The sequence below is a fragment of the Ostrea edulis genome, chromosome 1 (genome assembly GCF_947568905.1).
Source record: "Ostrea edulis chromosome 1, xbOstEdul1.1, whole genome shotgun sequence".
In the NCBI taxonomy this organism is placed as follows: domain Eukaryota; kingdom Metazoa; phylum Mollusca; class Bivalvia; order Ostreida; family Ostreidae; genus Ostrea; species Ostrea edulis.
In genome coordinates, this window is record NC_079164.1 from 43,106,340 (window position 1) to 43,128,902 (window position 22,563).

The following is a 22,563-nucleotide window of genomic DNA, read 5'->3' on the forward strand; positions in this document are numbered from 1 at the left end:
TCTTTGATTGATATGGACAGCGGTCCTTTTACAAAGAGGCTTTTTTCTATCATCATCGACAACTACAGTGAAGAAATTGCATTGTGACTGAGATGCAATTAGTGAATGCATGCATTCACTTAGAATGGCTGGCAGCCAAACTCCTCAACAAAATTTCTTGTCCATCAGAACCTTTATTATTGGAAATATGCCTGGTAAAATTTGCTTTAAATCTGTCCTTTCCAATGCGCTGAATCAAACATTTGGCAGATGTATGCAAAGAGGAGTCCTGTTCCAGCTACAAATGAAGAGATTAATGTGCCATACAAATATTTGTCAACCCAACACTTCAGTTTAACTTTAATCACCGGACATGTGCAGTTTCTATTTTGACGTGCATTCAATTTTTAATAAAGTCTTTCTGCTTTTAAAGTCAACACTCAACAGAATCCTCTGCAGAGGAAATTAATTTTATAATTTCATGATATGCAAGCTAAATAAATTTTCATAGTCAGTGGGAGACATCTCTCTCTATCTTCACACACACAAACACACGCACTTGTACAAAACTGTTAGGAAAGTAGATTTCTCTCCCCCTTCTTTTAAAAGACATACTAATACTTTAAATAATTTGGAGTGTCTGGTGGGTCCCAAGATTTGAACATGTTGTGTTTGTTGAAATCTGAGTCGTCTGCTTGGGATGGACTGGTTGAACTTGGGGAGGATCACCAACATTGTGCTAAGTTTTTGTAAGGGCTTTGCACAGTACAGTCACAGATGGCTGGTACCTCTCAAAGGGAAATGTGGTTGAATTGGTTTACAACATAGTCTGATCAATTTAAAGATGAAATCTTAATGTGTTATGTAATGTTCCAAACCATAGGGATAGCCTATTAAATCAGGTGTTTTAAATTTTGTATGTTAAAAGATATGTTGGTTCAAGGTCTTGTTATCGTTAGAACATTATATATTGATATACATCCATTGTGCATTCAAGTTTTCATAAAGGGAAAGTTGTGATATATCCTGTGGAGGAGTTTAAAATATGAGCCCAAATTATGTATGATAGCAATGTCTGTATTGAATGGATAAAATTATGGCTATGTTAAACATTTCTTTTGTCTTTCTGTCATGATACATTTTTTTTTGACACGAAAACAATGCAAGCATTTACAGCTATTTACTAGCGGAAGTACCGATACCATCCGAACAAATTGTCCCAAACAAACGCTATTGTTTTATGTCGTTTTGTCCACAAACCAAGCTTAAAGACCTTAGCCACTCTCTTTTATTGCAAAATTCAGTGCACAGTCACTATAAAGAAAGAACCATCACTATTGCATATATGCATTTGTACCTCAAAAAGACTTCGATTATTAAGTTTTCAACAACAGCATGGCCATCAACTACCTTTTCTGTGTACTTTTTTCTCCCAAGCTTCTTGAGTTGCAAGTAAAATCATTGCTATCATTTATTGCTTTTTCCTAGTTGTCATGATGGGCACATAAAATCAAGGACCTGCCTACTATAAATAAAGAGAAATTATGTAACATTATTCTGTGCCTTTGTACTTAATTGCAGGTTAATTGTTGGGGCATAAATTGGGCTTTTGTTAGCAAAGAAACATTTTTTTTATCATCTTAAAAATGAGCAGATACAAAAAAGTCTGTGATTATTTATCTTGAGAAAGCAGAAGGCAGTCGGTGACTTGAGATTTTTTTTTCCTGTCGTGGAAGACTGGATGTGGATTGGATTGGATATTGTATGATGAGACAGAACTGGTAGCCTCTTCTGCCCCAGCAACTGGAAATGATGTGATTAGAAATGTCCGTATTGATTTGCAGTAAGCAGCATTGATGCCCAGATATATTTGAATTGGTATATACCACAATCACAAAAGACACACTTGGTGCGTTAATTTTATTTGGTAGATGATCGATACCAATAAAGGGCGGCTGCATTCATTTCCTACTTCTATGGTATCAGTCGGAAAGTGCACGCTGGCAACTCTCTTAACTGGTGGCCTTGCTATGCTGTGTAGTTTTAATTTTCATATTCTTCATTATTGATATGATTAGGTTTCTATACATCCATATGGAATTGCTTTGCTTACTGATGAGTAGTAGTAAATTTCTAGACTTCCTCAAACTCCAAATACATATTCTTTGCTCTGTCGAGCTTTGTGGAGATGTCCTAGGTTGAAATGTTTGAGACCTAAACATCCTTTTAAAATGATGCCTCTGGTATAAAAAAAACCTCTGATTTGATGTTTTAATTAGCTTTAATTGATTGGTATTTACATAAAGATTATATCTTTGAAATCTTGTGTAATGTTAGATGTTATTGGTTCTTGTTAAAGGGACAAAATTTTAAAAACTCCATTCAAGTTATACAGAAGAATTAAAACAATTTTCTTGATTCCCCATGTACTTTCATGAAAAAAATTTGCCGTCTATTTTCTAAAGTTCTTTTCCATTAAAAGCCATCTTAGCATTATGGCGGTGAAGACAATTATTTCATACTGATGTGCGCAGATTTATAACTTGTAACCTTCCTCTTTGCTCTAGTGAGTTGTGATTTAATTAAAGTTCACCATGGTTACTTATGTATTTTATTATATCTCTTTCCAGATTGAAGATGCCATGCTTATGTTTGACAAGACAACAAATCGCCACAGAGGTAATAGAAGCAGTTGTGTTGGTGATTTATATACCTCCTAGTTAATCTGCATTTATGTAATGAAACATTGTTACTAAGTCTGGAAAAAAGAAAAAAAATGGCAGACCTGCATGGTTACCATAGTAACACTCCCACACAAATTGGTAAAACATGATTTACAGCTATTTTGTCAAACTATGAATAAAACTATATTTTAGAAACAGAGGAGATATGAAATATTTCTTCTGTCTTTGTAATAGACAAGGTTTTTGCTAATCAGATACTGAAACCTCATTCATTTTCATCTTTTTGAATGATAAGACCAAACAGATAAAAAAAAGAAAACCAGAGCTTATCTTTAGTGTTTGCTGAACTTTTTTCCGTTTCTGAATCGTCTTGAATAACACACTTAAGAAACCATAAATATATTCTTTATCATTCTGCTACATGCTCTCAGAATTTGCAGAGTTGTGTAACCATCAGCTTTGATGATGTCCAATTGCAAGTTTTAATGCTTGTGCCAGAGAGCTCCAAGGACAAGTTAATAACAACATGAAAACTGCAAAGAAATTACTTAGTATGTAAAACAGAGGTACAACACTGCACACATCAGAGAAAACACTCAGTGATGCAGTAGATGTGGAGAATCTGTAACAAGCAGCGACCACCCTGTTTATTTACTTTGGCTGTGTTCTTGTGGAACTGGTCATGCCAATGTGTTGTAATTTTGCTGTTTTTGGTACCCCCTATAATTAATGACATTAAAATGGACACCATCAATAAACCATTTCGTACAAGTAGAGGGTTTTGCACCAAGACAAAATTAGACTTTGTTGCAACTTGCATCTAACATGAATTCATTATTTTTAATCAAGCTGGCATTCTTGGAGTGTGTGTAATTGCTGTGCTGGAGAAAGTTATTTCTCTGGTGCCAAAACACTTAACTCAGTCAGACCGCAAAAGAAAATTTATATTTCTTTTTTTTTCAACAACAATTCTTCACATTCTATACTCCATACACAGGCTTAGGTAGTCTTTAATGTGTGAAGAAGGGATTTCTACCAGATTTCTAGAATATTATGTGTGCATGTTTATATGATTCTGTAGCTTTAGTACAAAATTTCATACTCTCAGTACATGGATATGCATTTTAGTTTGGTTATGCTTTTTAGTTTTCTAATTTTTGTAGAATTTAGCACTCTATGCTTATGGTTGGACCTTTAGAGTTTCTCTTAGATTAGAATATAGATATTGCACACCGCCCTTGTTCTGTGGGTAGCACTGGTACATCCACTAAGCTTGGACAGACAGTTTTTATATAGTCTTTTAGTTAGCATATTTACTGTGGTTTTGTCTACGTGTAGAGGACATTTAGGAAGTATATGTAATAGTTTTAGTAGGGAGATGCTAGAATTCTCAATGGTTTCAGGAGATAAAAAGAAGAAAGTGATTTATTCTAGGAGTTAATGGATATGTTACAAAAGTTGTGTTTGTGGTCATACTTTGTGATATTGGATTATATGGAAGTGTCCTACGTACAAGTAGGTATGGAAGGGGACAGCAGATGGGGATGAGTAAGAGTATAGGCCCCATATCAGGTGGGTCAGTAGAGGTAAAGTTGTAGTGTAACTGTTATAATGAGAAATCGAGGTTATGAATTTAAAAAAAGAAATCCCCTGAAAAGGAGTGTTGAAACTATCTTGAAGTGATGGAGTTTTTGGAATTTAAGGAATGCCAAAACAAAATTTCTTGTAATGATGTGCAAAGGATAAAAGACGTTGACTGTGAATGCTGGGTTGGAAGCACAGAAACACCAGATTGTAAACACATCATTATAGTTCAAGCAAGAAGAACTTGCAAAGTTCAAACTTTGTAAATAGCTCAAAGAGCACAAGGAGTTGTAGCACAAAGAGTCATTTTTCTGACATCATGCAAGTTCAAAAATTGTAAAAGCAGGTGCTTGGCATCACAGTTCACTGTAGCTTTCTGCAGATCCAGAGTTGCCTGTTTATTTTTGCACCACTTGCTGTTAAAGTTGTTGTCATTGTTCAGCAGCTGATGCCTGTCTGTCTCTGCCATAGATCTCAGTTAAACAGCTGATCTTGCCATTGCAAGTCATCTACAATTTTATGAAGAAGTTATTTTCAGATGGTTTTATGTCTTGCTACAAAGCTAAATGTAAACATGTATACCTTGAAATTGTTTATGAAGGTAAATAATCTGTATTTCTATGTCAGGTAATTAAAATAATGGGTGTAAAGGGCTTTCCATGTTCTATAAATAGGAGATGATTGCCAATGAGGTGTATTTTTCCCAGTCAGTAACTAGGTGAAAAATGACTGGTGGTATGTGAAAATTGTACAATTCTCACTAGATCCTGCAGCTTCAGTAGGCATTTCTTGACAATCTGGTGATAATGGGGCTAGTTTTTCTAGCAGTTTACACCTAGGCAAGCAGACACAAAGCATGTGTTGGAAGGATGGAAGAATTGCAGTTATATACAGTTTACATAAAACAGCATTAAATACCCTCTAAATACACCTTCCATCCTGGAGTTCTGATTGAAGATTAATGACCTGTGATTAAGCAAACACATTCCTGGCTCTAATGACAAACATTTTAGAAGTAAGCTACCCCTTTTCTCAGAGGTAAAGTTTCTGGAAAAGTTTATTCAAGTATCAAAGTTAATATATTTAAGTAAACACAAGATGATTGAAAAACCCTCTAAAGACCTTTTAGACCTTGGTTCTGATATTGAATAGACATTTTTTGATTGTATTTAAGGGAGGTAAGGGAGCTTAATTTGAAAAGATCTGCCCCCTCATTAGAGTATAATGTGCTGTGTTGACTTAAATTTTGGCTGTGCCTGTAATTATATTTTCTGTTCAGGAGGCACAGAACCATGTATGCTTTAACCCTGATAAGATGGAGGAAAAAAGGTTAGATTCTGTCTGCTAAGAGAAGCATTTACTTGTCTGTAATACCAGCACTCTGTTGCTCAACCCTGCATTTGGAAGATTAAAGTTGTCTATTCAATAAGCCTCTTGAGAGAGTTAGTGGGTAGGATTTTCATGTTCCTGTCACTAAATCAAATTTCTGAACTGGCATTCCTTAAAATGGATGATTGCTAGGATATTATGTTCTCTTGATTAGCACAAATATCCATAAAAAAGAGAAAAAACCTTGCCGATTTTAAAATTGTACAGGATATGTCAATATCTTTGATTACATTGCATTGTTTCTAGTTAATGGTAAATTTTTTATGTTCGTTAGATCTCAGGTGTTTCATAAAGCAAAGGTGCAGGGGTCTTTTTTTATTAATCAAAAATGCATCCTTGTGTGTATAATTCAAACTGGGCATTGATTGGCATCCAATCAGGACCTTCATTAGGTAGCAACTCATCACCAGGGGAGAAAGTCATTGATATTCATCTATGTTGGCCCGGCAGTCACTAGTCTATATGTAAACACTCAAGTCAGGATATGAAAATTCATGACTTTCTCCTCCTTTTGTGATCAATTGACAGAGTTAGATTGGAATTGGTCATTCTTATGGGATAGAGGCTTAGATGAAGGTCATTACTACTGGCAACCAGTAATCATTTTTTCAGGTCATTAAGTTTTTTTATTGGATATATCCTCGTATGACATGAATCTTAATGCCTATCATCATTAGTTCTCACTCGTTTTAGTGCTCGAACACAAAGTGTCAACATTCACCACTGATAAGATATTTTACAGTTCACTTCATTGGTTCGTCTGAGTATCTGAGGAAAATACATAACTGTGCCAACATCCTTAATTTATGACTTCTGCAGAAGTGTATTAATTTGCTAGAAACTGCAAATTGTCTGAAGAAAGCACATGGAGGCAAAGCTCTTCAGAACAAGAGAGGTTGAGGGGCTTCATTATGGGGACCAGTTTATTCCTATCATGTGCAAAACTCTAAAGTAGAAGTTAATTTACACCCTATTATTCTGGAAATGTAAGAAATTGGGTGTGATTGCTTTTGGCAATGAACCATACCATTCATTTTGTTGACTATAGCAGTCCTTGCTGAAGATAAATTTCAGTGCACAGAGCTGGTTTATCATGGCCGCCTCTGGGAGTCTTGGGAATATCCTTCAATAATTACCATGATAACTAGTCCTGCTGTGAAAGAAAAACAGTTATGCAATGTAATTAAATTACACCAAATAATGAGAGTCTGCATAGTGCCCATATAGTTCAGAAAAACAATCACTGTTTATATGTACAGCACTCCTATAGACACTTATCACTGAGATTGTGCACTCTAATTAATAACTTGAAAGTGTGTCAAGTGCAATTTATTAACAGTTTTTCTTTATTATGGAAATTAAGCCTGATTTTAACGCAAATTCTGCTTTCCCACTTGGTCTTGATAGTTCATAATTTTCATATCCAGAGTGATTGAGTTCCAGAACAAATGAATGTGTATCGAGGAATAGAAATCATTGCTTAAAAGCGTTCTCAGTATTGTGGATTGCTGACAGATTGGGCCAATTAGGCGAATAAAATGGCATACAGGGTTTTATATTTTCATGTGATTAGGAAATGCTATACATGTATATTTTTAGTCCTGCACATACCATATGTAACCAGTTCATAGATCACTGTCAGATTAGGGTTAGAAAGTTTTGTGGACTAATGTGTTATGTATCTATTCCTAAATATTTGAAAGGTAATTAAATGGGGAATCAAAAAGCAGAGCTTAGATTTTCATGGGAAACAGCAAGCATTGCTTAGGTGTGGTTGTTTATTTCATAGATGCAAATCAGAAAGTTACTGCCAGTGGGTTTATGCGAATATTTGGGGGACTTGATCATAAAGTAAGTTTGTAAGACTGCAGATTAGATAGTTGCAGCATATTTCACTTTTGATGTTGGGGCATTCTGTTCGTTCTATCATGTTTGATTTGCATATTGATGAGTAATACTGACCTCTGGTTTGGCCTTCGTTTTAAAAGTAAGGGGAAAAACCTATCTGAGATTGATTGCAGGAAGTACACGAGCCTGACTGAATGCTCTCATGTTTGCGTAGCATGTTTTCAATAATCAGAATCGGCTTTAAATCTAATGAAATTAATTATCAGTGGATGCTGAAATAAAAACAAATTTATTTTGGCTGTATATTGCAGAAATGTAATTTCTGGTGGAACATGAAATTGCTTTCAGATTTCAAGATGAAGAAAAGTGATATTTAGGGGAAATTTGTTATTTGCTTTTGATGTATAGTCAAGATGGGTCAACTCTCCATGAACTTGCATTGACTCTTTTTGCATGAGCTCTATTCAACTGGTCTATAATTTCATTTTCAAATATGAAGTAGTGTGATGTTGCTAGTTCAATAACATGGCTGAGAAGGCTTTATAATGCATTCACACAGGGTAGGAGGAAATGATGAAAAAAGATTTAATGGCAATTACAAGGTGCACAGAGCCATGCTGATAAAAGCGAGTGAGTTCTTCACTCTTAGCACAGTCTATAGCCCAGTGGAAAACTTTGCATAAGGCCATCTGGGCAATGAAATTTTATAGGTCTAATGCAAAAGAACTTAAACAACAACTTAGTTTCAGAGAGTATGACCAGATTTTGTTGGAAGGAGTTAAGTTGTGTCCCTTCAAAATTTTTTTTCTCATATTCCAAGAATACAAATGTACCACGTACACAGTGACATGTACTTTTCTTTTAATGGTGATTCTGCAATTTTGGTTGCTGACATGACGTATCAACATTTTGCAGTGTTTGCATGTCGATCAATAAATCAAATGTTTCAAGTATTTAATGCATATGTAAATTTTAAGGTACTTTTACCCCATTTATGTTGATATATTAAAAGTTCTATCACTGACTGTTCTCTGAGGATTAAAATATATATCTTAAAAGAAATTTTTATTGCAACTTTTGTGTGAGATTGCTTAGCAACCATGAAAACTAAAGAAGGATTTTGAAAATTTAATTCTTGTGTGAATTCAATTGCTCTTGAGATAGTTATGACTTCCATCCCCAATACATTGCATTTAAAGAGCTTTTGTCACAGATATAGCTCCGAAAGTCCAAAACAAACATGCACCAAAATCCTGTACGTGTTTCACTGCTCTTAAAGCACAGTTTGTTCCGAAGATTAAAATTCCTTTGAAATTACGGTTAAAGACATACGGCAGATCTGGAGTTTCTTTTTTCTGTTATATCGATTCAAAGTTAAAAAAAAAAAAAAAAAAAAAAAAAAGGATTGTATGGTAGATATGAGAATTGAAACATGTCTGTTTTGCTTTTCTTTGTTACAACACGGATCTTTAACCATACAAAGTCCATGAAGTTTGGAGGAGCTGGAATTAACAACTGATTTTGCTATGAAAAGCAAACTGACTTTTATCTTTTGGCACAGAACTGTGTGGTCATGTGATATATAGGTCAAACTAATTTGTTGACTGTCCCCCTTTTTCTCTAAAGACCTTTATATAGTAACCACTTTGTCTTTGGTTACTGGGTCTGGTAATGTTAGGGAACACAAAAGCTGAATGTTAAGCCCTGTTTGCTCTATGATAGATCTTAGTAATGCCCAGTACTAACAAAGTGATCCGTCATGTTCTTGACAATATCTAGTACCTCTCGTCTAGTTGTGTTTGTCCACAGATTATAGCATGAGGAATCATGTTATTATTTTTCCTCCAAGATTTTATTGGATTTTCTATTTTGAGCGATATTCAATATCAGAATCTGATTTTTCCAAATTTTAACCCAATTTTGGAAAAATTCCTTTTTTCAAAAGAGATTAGTTCATGCAACTTGCCAAAAATTAGTCAAATATATAAGTATAAGTAATACACATGGGTTGTAACAATATATATGCTTTGGGGGAATTATGTTATTTAATGTTCACCCTCCCACATTAGTGCAGGAGTTCTCTTCAATATTTATACATTACAATCAGAATAGGAAATAGCAATATGGAGAAGCCAGGTCAGGGTTGTTGCTAGGAGGCATGACAAAACAACAAGATGAGGATAACTATGAAGCAGACATCTTCAATAGCCCCCAGGACATTGCTAGGCAACAAGAACATGCGATAATGACATTTCATGATGTGCTACCACAAATCATGACCACAGTGATTGTCTACGAGGATTTGGTAATAGCAGAATCACAAATGAATTTGAAAGGAAAATGTCAACTTCAATTATATAATATCGGCTTACAAGACACATTTTATGGTTGTCACACGAGGAAAATTCTTCTATTTAATGTACAACAAAAACATGGAAATTAGATTTCCATTGGCAGATGAACCAATTTTGCCATAATAGCCTTTCATCTTTCTGCTGTGTATAAATTTCTGGACGTCATCATTTTCGATTGTTTTAAACATCTGTATTTCAATATATTTGCCATAAAATAATGATCTGTATACCATGCTTCAGAAGATTTGAAGTTGATGAAGCACATTTGTAAATAATGATGAGCACATTGTAAATGATAGAAATGCTGATTTTTTCCAATGTGTTGTCATAAAGAGTTGAAGAAGGCACAAGAGCAGATTTATACACAACTGAAGACTCACGTTTCCTGTTTAGAAAAAGATGCACATGTTCTGAAGTATGTTTATATCTTTAAGAATTTATAAAATGGAGCCCCATGGAGTATAGAGTTTGCACTTGTTAATTAATGGCAGACTTGCATTCCTTTGTGTTTTCTGGGTGAGCTTGCAGCTCTTAAAGGATGATGATGGGATTAAGATTTCATTATCAAAACAGTTAGACTCTGGTGTGATTTTCAAGACCTGTGTAGTATTGATTTAATAGCATTGGAATCTTCACATTGCATCAAATAAAAGGCAAAAAATAATTATTGATGGCATATGCTTCCAGCTATGTAATGGGAAACCAACAAGACTCTCATACAATTAACTAAAAATTGATTTCAAAAACACGTTTTAATCAGGTGTTGCTTGTATTAATTAGTAAACTATCTTTTAAATTGATTCTGAGTTATTATGGAAATGTTACCATAGAATTATGTTTATGAAATGAGTCTGGAAGTAAGCCACAAGACTTAGATCCAATTTTGTACTGTGTTGTTGATTTGGAAGGGTGATTGACTGCTGACGTATACCTGCTAAGTTGCCATGCTTAATCCCGCTGTCGTTGATATTTTGAGATGGGGAGCCATGTTTGTAGGCGCCTGTAACACTGGCCCCTTACTGGGATCCATTATGGCCCTAAGTAAAATAGGTAATCTTGGATAGACTGGAGATGATATACAAGATGAGAAGCAAAGTAATGTGCACTCCTGTTGGCTACTGCCAGAGATATCTATGGATTAAGTTCTGATAAGCAGATGATAAGGCACAGAGTTGGATGTGTCAGAATGATAGAAACAGGTGCTTTTATGATGATATCAGGATCTGCATGCAAAACTCTCCTCATTTAAGGACCTGAAAGTGATGCCTGTGTAGCTATGGATTTCCAATGGCCCTCCTTATACATCATTGTCATTATCACTGAAGAGTCATTAGAAAGGTTTTTATTGGACATTGAAGAGGTGTAGTCCCAGGAAAGAAGGGAAAAAATACAACTATTTATAGAAAAATTACTCAACTCGTAAACCCTGATTGAGGAAAATGTGTAGTTTGTGGCAACTATCAATTTACCATTAGCTTCATAATTAAAGTGTCTGATGTAAAGGTTAGGTACAAAGATATTACTTTGTCTGTTTGATAAGTGAAATCAATGAAAACTTTATTTCACATATATCTGGCATGTTTGCACAAGTCTTAAGTCCGCACTTCTTAAACTTGATAAATGTTTAAACTAAAACAACATGAGCAAGGTTACAAGGTTAAAGAAAAGAGAAAGCCGGATCCACCATCTAAATTCCCTGGTTGTTCAGAACCTTGGTACTCAACTTACGAAGATTATAAAGCTGCAGATCACATCACTAAAAACAAAGTAATGATTTCACATTTCGTCACATTTATCTGTGAACACACTCCAGATTTAGTTCTCTTCACTTTGTCCTCAAGTGCTTTTTAGTCCTAGACCATTACTTATTTTAAGAATTGTGCTTTATTACATAAGACATAGTAAGGCTGTCAGGTAAAGTTAGGTATAAAATACTCCTTATCTTCTCTTTCAGGATAGAATTCTCCGAGACTCTCCTTTTTCACATTAGTAAGAAGTATTTGATGCGGTTCTTGCACTGAGCACCTAATACCGTTTTTGTTGCTGTGGCAAAGGTGTTTACTTAAAGAAGTTTCCCATAGTTCACTAAACCAGATGCTTTTGCTATTTCCTAGCTGTAAAATTAGAAAGATTATAGGGAATCTCAGAGATTTGCATGGGCAAAGTTTATAATAGTTGGAAAATTTGTAACCTTCTCCCTCATTAGAGAAATACTCTGTATATGTTGGTCTGAGTGTGAACAGATACACTTGGGTGATATACAGTGCACAGTGAAAGAAATTGACGTACTTTTTGCTGGATGGAATCCAACTAATCTACTAATATTTATACACCCTTCAAATAAATATAACTCTTTAAAGCTCATCACATTTCCAAATTTTGTATTCAATTATATGGAAAGGCATTGAGCTTTCATCTGCAAAATAGCTGTAAATGATGTTCCGTTGAAGATGAAATTCCAAGGGTGCATGTTTTATTTTTGTTTCAATTTTCAGTGAGCTTATCAGCAGTGACTTGTGGTTGATGGCTTCTGAATTTTGTATAAACATGTGACTTATATATTTCAGGAATGAACTGGTGCAGGCCTTGAAGTCTGGATCTGTTGCCATGATGGTATATAACATGACTTAGTAGATAGCCAATCAAATTTAGCCTCACAAAACTTAGACCAAAACATCTAGACAAATAAAAAGCCAGCTAGCTTTCAATATTGTAGATTGTACTCAGTGGTAGTGTATCATAATCAAGGACTTTTTTTGTCTGATAATTTTTGGTGGAAGTCTTACACTGCATCCCAAAACAGACCAATTCTCCTTGCCCTATATAACACGGCCTTTTTACAAGAACAAAGTCTTATCCCCACCATTCCTTTTTTTAACTGGAGAAAGAAATCTGTGTATTAAAAGCTTCTTTTGATTTATTTTTGAATTGGTAGGCTTTTATTGTTGGTAGACTGAGTAGGTACATCTGAATTTTTCCAGTAGCCGTATTTGCTTTTTCGATTCAGTGTTCTAGTGCATGACTGTTTCTAGTGTTGTACTATGTTTCTTCATGGAATGTCTAAGAGCACCGGACATCACTGCTGTAGTGTGTATTCTTCACATTAACAGATCTATGTATTCTAATAACAGGAAAGTCTGTAGACACAACAATATTTTATACTTCTACAAATGATCCATTTTCTTGTAATTAAAAAAAAATGATGAAATTTAATAAAATGTGTGTTCAAAGTTGATGAATATTAATTAACCTCATGAAAAGTATCATTGTTTGATGAGTTTAGGGTATAAAGATTTTCACATTTCATGACATTAAACTGTAGCTGTAGTGGGTAATTAGTTGGCACTTTCCAAATTCTTTCATAAAACCAGAGATTAGGTGATATTTCACTCTTAGTTTACAGAGGGGATGTCATCTTTTAATCGCTTTTAAAGTCCCAGTTTATCACATTGACCCAGACCAGTCAAAACTAGGCAAGTTTTTGATTTCCCACCCATGTAATGAGTTGTCCATATATTTTTTCTCTCATTTATTTAATATTTTTGTCAGTTTATTTCTGTGTACTTGAATTAACTGCAATGAGGACTACTCTAGAAATGAATCATGGCCGTATAACACCTAGAAAACAGACAAACAAAGCATAGGAAGATAACTGGGACCAGGGTGGAAAAGATGTTTAAATTGCATTGTTGAGGTAAACTAGCCAAATATTGATTCAGTCGATCTGTTAAACATCTAACAGGTTCTCACCCTATGTTAATGATTGTATGTATACACCAAAACTCCGTGTTTTGTTCAAACATAGCAATTTCAATTTTTGGACTACAAAGCTTCACGTTTGAACTGCAGAACAATTGGAAAATACTCAAGCAAATTTGACAGATTGTTAGCAGCATGATGGGTTTGGAAAACAAGGTCTATTCCCAGGCTTGAAGTGATGACATTGTTCAAGAATTGTTGTAAAGTCACCAAAATTCACCATTATTTGCTAACCTATGATGAGAACATATTGATTGTAGCAAAAAACTCATTGCAGGAAGGAGACCCAAGATCTATGATGTAGGTTTTAATGATTTCACTATGTACTTAACATGCCATAAATGCTTTTGGTCTATATTTGTTAAGAGGTTAAATTTTGTAAGGAACAGAGAGATCTGTTGGCCTGTATGACGATCTAGTTAGGAAAAGTCTGTGATATACCATCATGGGGCAACAGATAAACAGACAGTGGCCAGTAGTTAGATTTAGGACTAGCGTTTTAGACAAAATGGATGTCAAGTGTTGAGGTGGCTCATTTTGTTTTTGCAGGATTTGGATTTGTGACCTTTGAGAATGAGGATGTGGTGGACAAAGTGTGTGAAATTCATTTCCATGAGATCAACAAGAAAATGGTAAATAATTGATGCATGTAGCTTTGCAAGTAGTATCCTTGCACGATAGGGCAAGATGATGAAGCATACGAGACAATACGGGTTGAAAGAACATGCGTAAGCAACATATTTACATGACATATAGTTGTGTTGGACAAGAACAAACGCAAAAAACCCTGTGCACTGCCCACTTGGATTTCCTTCTTTTACAATGGCAGTGAGACGGTCAGTGCCCCAAGACACCTATAAATACCTTACAAACACATCATAAATTCAAACACAAACACGCTTCACAGATCATTTGAAAATAGGGGAAAATGTGATCAATTTTCTAGTCTTTAATAGTGTATTAAACAATTTCTTTAAATAGAAATTAATCATGGGAATACATATTATTAAAGTGAAGTTTTTATTTACATTTAAATTAACAGATGTCTATTTGAAGCGGTATTCTTTAGGATATAACAAAATTAGAGAGAATGAATGAAGAATTGAAATAATCATTGAAATGTTAAATTGGTTTTATCGCGAGAGAAAAAAATCTGAAACACCTGGAGAAATCATTTATGAAAAGAAATTTATATGATTTCAAATATATCAAAATTGATATTTCAATGTTAAATTTCAAAATATGACAGCAGTGTAAATTCTTTGGCCAGTAGAACTAAAATGTTTTCACAACAGGTGCAGTTACATGATATTATGTATATGAGGAAATGGGCTCTCATTAGAGAAATACATAGAAACCATGCAAACTATAATTTCATTCTTTCTGGCCATGATTTGCAGGTTGAGTGTAAGAAAGCACAGCCAAAGGAAGTAATGCTACCCAACACCCTGGCGCGTGGGCGTGGGCCGCTGACCAGGGGGGCATATGGTGAGTAGCATCAGTAGACTCTCACATGGATGTAGATTTTTGGGTTGACAGTAGTTATACATATATACATATACCTCTTTTTAAAATCAATTCATTGCACATGGTGACCTTTTGCCAAATGTTTCCAAGGCCATTCAGTTTTCTCTGCATGTTGTCAAAGTTAGATATTGAGTGGTAGAGTAAAAGTGATAGTGTTTTTTCTTGTGTAAAGGTAAAATGAATTACTTTTACTTCAGTCATTTCTTGGTGAAGTGAGTGAAGGAAATCTGCATGTTGATAATATCTATCTATGTGGTACTACAGCATATAATTCAGTATTGTGGTAGAGACATGACCAAGCTTATCATCAGGCAAGAGGTCAAATGTGCAAGGGAAGTAACTGCATCAGAAGGGAGATAACTGGCAGAAGTAGACAATGCGCTGCCTCACCCTGCTTTGTCCGGTGTTACTGCACTTCTGTCTTAATGTATTTTCTAGATCAACAGATTTGTAGGTTTCGCTGTTGAATGTACTAGTTCATTGTTATTTATATATTTTTTTCATTAATTAAAGCCTAAAATGGAATTTTTACACGAAAGTTGTGGTAGATTTTTGGTTTATTATTTTTTTTAATATACACCAGTACATAACACATTTGATTGTATATTCTCACAATGTAACAATTTTTATGCACAGATGTCCCCTCTGTGACATATGATTCAGTAGTAGAGAAGTAATTACTCGTTAGTGTGAGTGTATTTCAATCAAAGGTGTTCATCTAGTGCAATTCAGTTCAGCCTTAATTTCTTGAGTGGATGAGGAAGCATTGGAAAAAGTTTATGGTACTGTGAAATTTCCATCCGGTTTTAAGAAAATTTTGATAAGTAAGGGAGAAGATATTTTATAAGCGGTGACATTTGTGTTTTGTTTTAGATTAAATATACTATATCTATAATAGAATGTTACTCAAGGGTAGGCACCCAGCTTCCTCACCCAGTAAACTGGTTCTCAGTTGCACTAGTACAAAGTGTGAGCTTCTTGCTACCACTAAAACTTGATTTCCCTTTTTTCTAATCCTTTCTTAGTGACGGAGGATGGCGAAATCGTCTTGGGGGAAATTCCACAAGAATTAATTATGCCGGAACTGTGTAAGTTGCTCAGTCTCTGCTATATTTCACTCGTACCAGAACTGCCCCTCTTTTTTGTCTCTGGTCAGGAAGAGATACGAAAAGAATCGACAGAACTTCACAAACTAAGAAAGACAACTCTTGCAAAATGTACTAACACATGGCAAGTTAGGGCTGCCAAAACTTGTTAAAGTTTGATTTATCTCTGATTCATTGCATTGGCAGCCCTGACCTGATTATTCATCTGTGACTGTCTGTCATGCATGACATCAGCTAGATTTTGTAGTTTGAAATTCCCTAGAACTCTTTTGTGTGTATTCCTTGACCTTTGTGCATGACTTGATAAAGTCTTATATTTAGTTGTGTGAACTAATCAGCTTTATATTTTAGTTCTTCTTTTGTTTCAGGAAAACAGTTCTATGTATTATTAAAGTTTTATCTTTTATGATAAAGATTACATCATGTATTATTTATTTGACGCAGATATAACTTTGAAATGCATTGTTCATTGATTTTAAAAGTGTATGCCACACATAGCTGGGATTTTTTTTTCTGGCTGTGCTGACAGTAGATCTCTCATATCAATTATGGCTTCTATAAGATAATATTTCAAACAGAATACTGCAATGTTTCTTAACCAAGTCAACAGCATGTTTTGTAGGAACACAATTTCTCCAGAACTGATGATAAGGAAAGGTTTAAAGAAAAAACCTAGAAATTTTCCAAAAATCAATACACATGTTTCCTACAGATGTCACAGTTAGCATGGGAAGAAATGCATGCTTTAAATCAATTGCGTATCTTCTTACAATTTGAAAGAAAAACCCCGCCCAGATTTTTGCAGTGATACAAAAAATCCAGCTTTTCCTCCCCCCTAAAAAAATCCCTAAAGATTTAGCTAAGAATAGGGAGGGGGAGACCCAGTAAAGTTCCGAATGCTTTGAGATCAAGAAGAGTGCATGCACCTTGTTTTTCTTCCAAGATTCAGTCAACAAGACACAGAAGGAATTATTGTCTATATTGCATGCATTAATTTCAAATAAAACTCTGATTGGAAACTATCGTGACTCGACCCCTCTTTTCTAAAATTCAATTGATCTCACTTTTTCTCTCGTTTTGTTATACATGAAAGTAAATGATAAAATTTGTGCATCATAAAATATGCAATTTGCAGGTATTCATGATATTGAGTCCTTGGTCACTTTCTTTGCAGGCTATCTCCCAACAGGACTGCCAAGCTACCCCTATGGTCGCGGATTCCCCACGCTGGCCCCAGCAGGCTATTATTATCCAGGTATGGAAATTTTAGAACTAGGGCAGTGGTACCCCTTCTAAGCTATCCTCTCTGTCATAACGTTTCAGCCCCCGGAAAAAAAAAAAACTCTGTATCACAGGTTGATATAAAGGAGAGAGAAAAACATCAACATATCAGCTGAGACCACAAGGGATGAGAACAGAAAATGTTGTGTCCTTGTTCTGTTATATGTATATTTGATGCTTGTTAATTTATTGTACTATATTTTTTAAAACATTTTTGATGGGCTAATTTCATGGGCCAAATTATCTGCACTGCAGGAAGATAATACTTAATGGATAATGTTGAGTGATAGGGCATGAATGATCTCCAGTGCCAAATATTCTAGTGGAGAAAAGAGGAGGAATGTAGTAAATTTTGTTTATCATTGTCTTTCTGCATGTGGCAGTCTTCTAAGTGGGCACAGTATTGCCCAAGAGATTTTATCGTGTGCCATGTAATTTTGGACTCTAGTGCTCTGGTTTTCTGTGATTATTTTTTCTGTTTTTAATGTAGTAATGTATATCTATTATAAAGCTTTGTTTATTAGTGTTAATAGCCTGGAAACCTATGGCTCCACTGTTTATTTTGTATGTTGTGAGTGAAGGTGTTTATGGTCTATATAGAGGCAAGTTTCCTCAGTTGTCCTTTAGACATTTTTGTATCGAATTAAACTAAATCTTCCTATAGACCGACAGAAAAGTAATTTCTTAATGGAAAAAATGCTACTGCGGGTTAACGGGTTGTATGGATTAGAAGTAAATCCAAGGTTACTGGAAAAGAAAATTTACATAGCTATAAACGGTGAAGCTGGGTCGTTTCCATGGTACTATTTGTAGTCTGTGTCCAAGTTGACCAGTGGAGTTCTGATGTGGATTTTTTTTTGTATTCATGTGTGTAATAGGCATGTTGTCAATGACAGTCCATTTTCATCCATTGATTTGGCAGTTTGTTATGATCATTTGTTTGTACTATATACCTACATGTTTATGCATACATATAGAAACTCTCATACATGTAGTTCAAGTGGTAATGATGTCTAATGTATTCTTATGCACAGCATAATGCTTTTAAAACATTCTAAAAGTGAAATCATAACTTACCGTTTATAAGTTTTGTGTGTTTCTGATATGTAATGCATTTGTTTAAAGTGAAATAAAGCATTTCTGCACAGAGCGATATACAAAGCAGATTTCAGATTATAAGGTCAAAGTCTTCTCTACCGGCTGAGTTATCAAACCAGGCTACCTCAATATAATGATATTTCACAGCTTGCCAAAATGAGGGAGATTTATTGTAACAGTTAGGTGAACTTTACAGACGACAGTGCAATAAAAGAGAAAGAAATTTATATAGAAAGTACAGATTTTTCACTGTAATGTTATTATGCCATGCATTGATCAAGTTTGCCATCAGTAACAAAAATTGTATTATTCACTATTGTTTACTGTGAAATATATTTTAATGATATTTTGAGTATCTCAAGAAGGATTTTAGGAGGAATACAAGAGATGGCTATTTCTTTTTACATTTTTTTTTCCTTTATTTTTCATAAACACTTGTTAAAAAGTATTTTAGTCTACAGAACAACTAAGCATTTTTGTTATAAGTTTGGAATTGTATTATCCAAGTTATTTGCATCTATTAAAACATTCAGTTGACCATGTAAATCAGTCTGTCCATTCATACAGTAGTTATTAATATAGTGAGTGAAGATAGTCAAGAAAACAAACTGTATATAGCTAACAAACCTTGCCTGCTAGACCAGCAAATCTGTAGTTAAACTTTGAAAGATAATATATTGAAATTTAGATGGAATATTTCATACTATGACTTGTTACAAAAGAACAGTGTACACATTTTTGGTACAGATAAATTGTTTTTGGTTATTTTTTTTTTATTTTTTTTTTTTAGAATTGACATAGTGCACTGTTTTGTTTCTGTAGAATTTTTGACAATTTATGTTTAACTTTAATGTAGATGAAAAACTGAAAATAAAGAGGGAGAAGAGAACAAGAATCTTCTTTCTGGTCCTTGATAACTAGTACTGCTCACTGTGTTGAATCTATTATTTATATGTATTGTTAAAATCTGGATTTGAGCAAATGAGATGGAAGCCTGAAAGGATTTTAATAGCAGTACATGTATCTTTTACACAAAAACTGTCAGCAATAAGTTAGGATCGTCTTCTCTTCTTCCTCTTGGATTAACCTTGAACTATCTATGATGTATTATCACAATCTCTTCATCCTGTGTAATCCTGGTTACCTATAATAGTGTGATCAGGTATTTGGTCTCTTTTGGGAATAAAAGTTTTGTTAACAATTTTTGTTTCCTTACTGATGCAAAGAACAAGAAAGGAAAATGTGTTTGTATCTGTGTGGAGGTATGGTCATTGTGTGTTACTTGAGGGGGACTGCGTGACTTAGAGTTGTGGAAGTGATCGTTTTTTTATGTAATTTGGCAGGCTTGAATGGAATCACTTCTTCATCTATGGCTGCACGGTCAGCTTCGGCTGTCGTAGCTTGCAGTGCCGGGGTTGGTGGGGCAACACACGGTGTTTTGGGCATAACAGGAAGTCCAAGTAAGCACCACAGTAACCATAGAAACACCCGGAAATGCAGTCTAAAAATACAATGCAACAGACTTGCTAATTAAATGTTTCTCCACCAAAATTTAACGTTTGTCTTTTTTATGTAGAGATATAATTTGTGTGGGTGCATTGTATACATATAGATTAGCTGGTTGGTCATACTGTCCAATTTGACATGGACATTATGTAACCAAATAGATGGTTCCCATTGTTCCTCTGCACTCCATATCTACACATATGACATCAAGCTGTCGTGAACTGGGTGTACAGAATATATTTTACATTTGTGTTGTTGACTAACTGTGCTCTTCATTAGCTAGTTTCTCATTTGATCATCAATGTAGCCATTGATTAACAAAACAGTTATTCTCATTCCTAAAGCATAATGTTTTAGTTCATTTTTAATTGGGAAGTACAATTCATGACGATTAAGCCTTGCATGGAATTTTTCTTTTTGTGTATGTATTTTATCATTGCTGTTGTGTGACAAATTTATACATGCCTCTTAATTAGGGTATTAGTTTATACATATTGAGAAAAAATTGTTTTATTTTTATGGTAAGTTTGAAATTGTTATTGAAAATAATCATTGTTGAACTTTTACTTTCATGATTTATATTTTATATTGTAATTCAAACAGTTATTGTACGAATAGTATTACTTCCGTTAAACTATGTTCTTTTATGAGTTTTCAAGGTAGATTTTCATTTATTTCAAATTTCATCTTGCCATTGAGAATGCGTGTTTTGCTGAAAATGTCAACAATGGTTGTTCCGCTGATTTTGCATGTCTAAAAATAGAATCATCGCCACACTATTATTCAAGCTTTCGTAATATTTAGATATAAGTAGACGTAGTGAACCAGTGCTTATTGTAGTATTTTTTTTATTTTGCATGCAGTATTTAAATTTTTATTTTATTTTTTTTTTAGAATTTTTTGGCCTACATTTCCATGGCAATCAAAAGTTGAAACTAAATATCAATTTATCCCAAGTGTTTTTTTTTTACTTTTACATTCATATTAATTAACATGGAATTTTCTGTCTAAAATAATGAAAGCTTAAACTGCTGTGTAACAGTAGCAATAGTTGATATTTACTACATCACGTAGAAAATGCATCGTCATTAAAAGTGTGTGCGTTGTTCTGTATTAGACATTGCAAAACCAGGGAAGCCAGCCTATATAGTCTATATTCATAGTGGAAACGTGGAGCATATTATCTAATTATCTTTTTTTATGTACAAAACCTTAATGAAGAACAGAAATATGAAAATTCTGTTCAGGGTACAATTTGAGAATTATTCCCTTTTCAAATGTCAGAAATAATTTTTCAATTGTATTCCACTTCCTGTTAACAGACAAGTCTCTTACCGTGTGTGTCGTCTTTTGTATAGGCTTCCCTGGTTACCCCGCTGGTTTAATACAAACCCCCACTGCTACCCCCGGTGAGCGACAGGTCTCTCCTGCCATATATGCAGATATTGGCGCTACCACTAGCCCCCTGGCCGCCAACGCCCTACAAATACAGCGCAGTGAGCCCTCCCCACTGCCAGTGAGTAACTCACCCCTGGCCAGGGTGGGAGAGCAACTTCTCACAGCACAAAGAACAGGTATTACTTCATGCTAATATCCGTATTAGATTGTCACTTGTGGCCAAGCAAAAGGATGATTATGAAACTGTATAGATTATAAAAAGAAAAGGTTACATACAAAAATTAAAGAGACTGCACAAAATGACATTAGAATGTATTGGAGAACTCAAGAAATTTGTCAGAATTGTTATCTGATAGAGTGATATTTCTATCAAATTTAGTGAGTAATTCAATACTGACAGTAAATTCGTACTATACACTCTGGAAAAATTTCATGGTAATCAACTTGTTTGTTGCCTATTTTGAATTTATGAAAGGTATAGTACTGGGGTACACGAAATAAGAAAAAAATAGTCAATTTATGTTCCGTTGGGAATTTATGTGCATGGTAACTAACATCACGTGTTGAAATTGTAACTGCACTGTAACATTTTAGAGAATGGGCACAGAGTGATAGATGTGATTTGGAAAAATGTTTCTAGTTAAGCAGTAGTACTTGTGGAGTTGATTAGTGCATGCTCTATCTAGTGATGGTATGATATTGGAAAATAAACATAAACGAATGCGGTACATAAAGACATCCATTCCTGAAAGTCTGTATTATTGAAAATTAAAAGCTTTTGGAAAAGAAATTTTTATGCAGATTACTGTTCCAATATCGAAGAACTTTTAGCTATGTACAGTGCAGTAATGATGCATGTAAATGTACCATTTGGGACCTTGCATAAAACTGTTAATGAGCACTCTGTATAAGTAGCCTTTCTACTGCATGACTTTATTGAGCATGTGTTGATGAACAGTTTACAATTATGGTTGCCCTCAACATTTTTAGATGTTTGTTTATAAAACTAAAGAATCATTTTATCTGCCTTTCAATATGTCTTGTATGTGA

The 22,563-nt window shown here is 34.5% G+C and overlaps 1 protein-coding gene and 1 long non-coding RNA gene across 25 annotated transcripts in view; one reads left to right on the plus strand and one right to left on the minus strand.

Moving 5' to 3' along the window:
* Window positions 1-22,563, plus strand: part of LOC125653100 (RNA-binding protein Musashi homolog 2-like) — a 51,723-nt gene that overhangs the window by 22,628 nt on the left and 6,532 nt on the right. For 4 of the 24 annotated variants that reach the window (XM_048882508.2, XM_056149760.1, XM_056149751.1 and 1 more), the window contains 6 exons: window positions 2,610-2,658; window positions 14,147-14,229; window positions 14,998-15,085; window positions 16,150-16,212; window positions 17,405-17,485; window positions 19,953-20,069. In XM_048882508.2, coding sequence (XP_048738465.1) covers window positions 2,610-2,658; window positions 14,147-14,229; window positions 14,998-15,085; window positions 16,150-16,212; window positions 17,405-17,485; window positions 19,953-20,069 — 481 coding nt within the window. Of the gene's footprint in view, window positions 1-2,609; window positions 2,659-14,146; window positions 14,230-14,997; window positions 15,086-16,149; window positions 16,213-17,404; window positions 17,486-19,952; window positions 20,070-21,473; window positions 21,690-22,563 lie in introns of all 24 variants that reach the window. The other 20 variants (XM_048882490.2, XM_056149729.1, XM_048882502.2 and 17 more) reach the window with 7 other exon arrangements.
* On the minus strand, window positions 19,372-21,595 carry LOC130050247 (uncharacterized). Its single transcript, XR_008798686.1, has 2 exons — window positions 21,451-21,595; window positions 19,372-20,110 (listed from the first exon to the last, which is right to left on the minus strand). It is a non-coding gene; the product is annotated as an uncharacterized LOC130050247 (long non-coding RNA).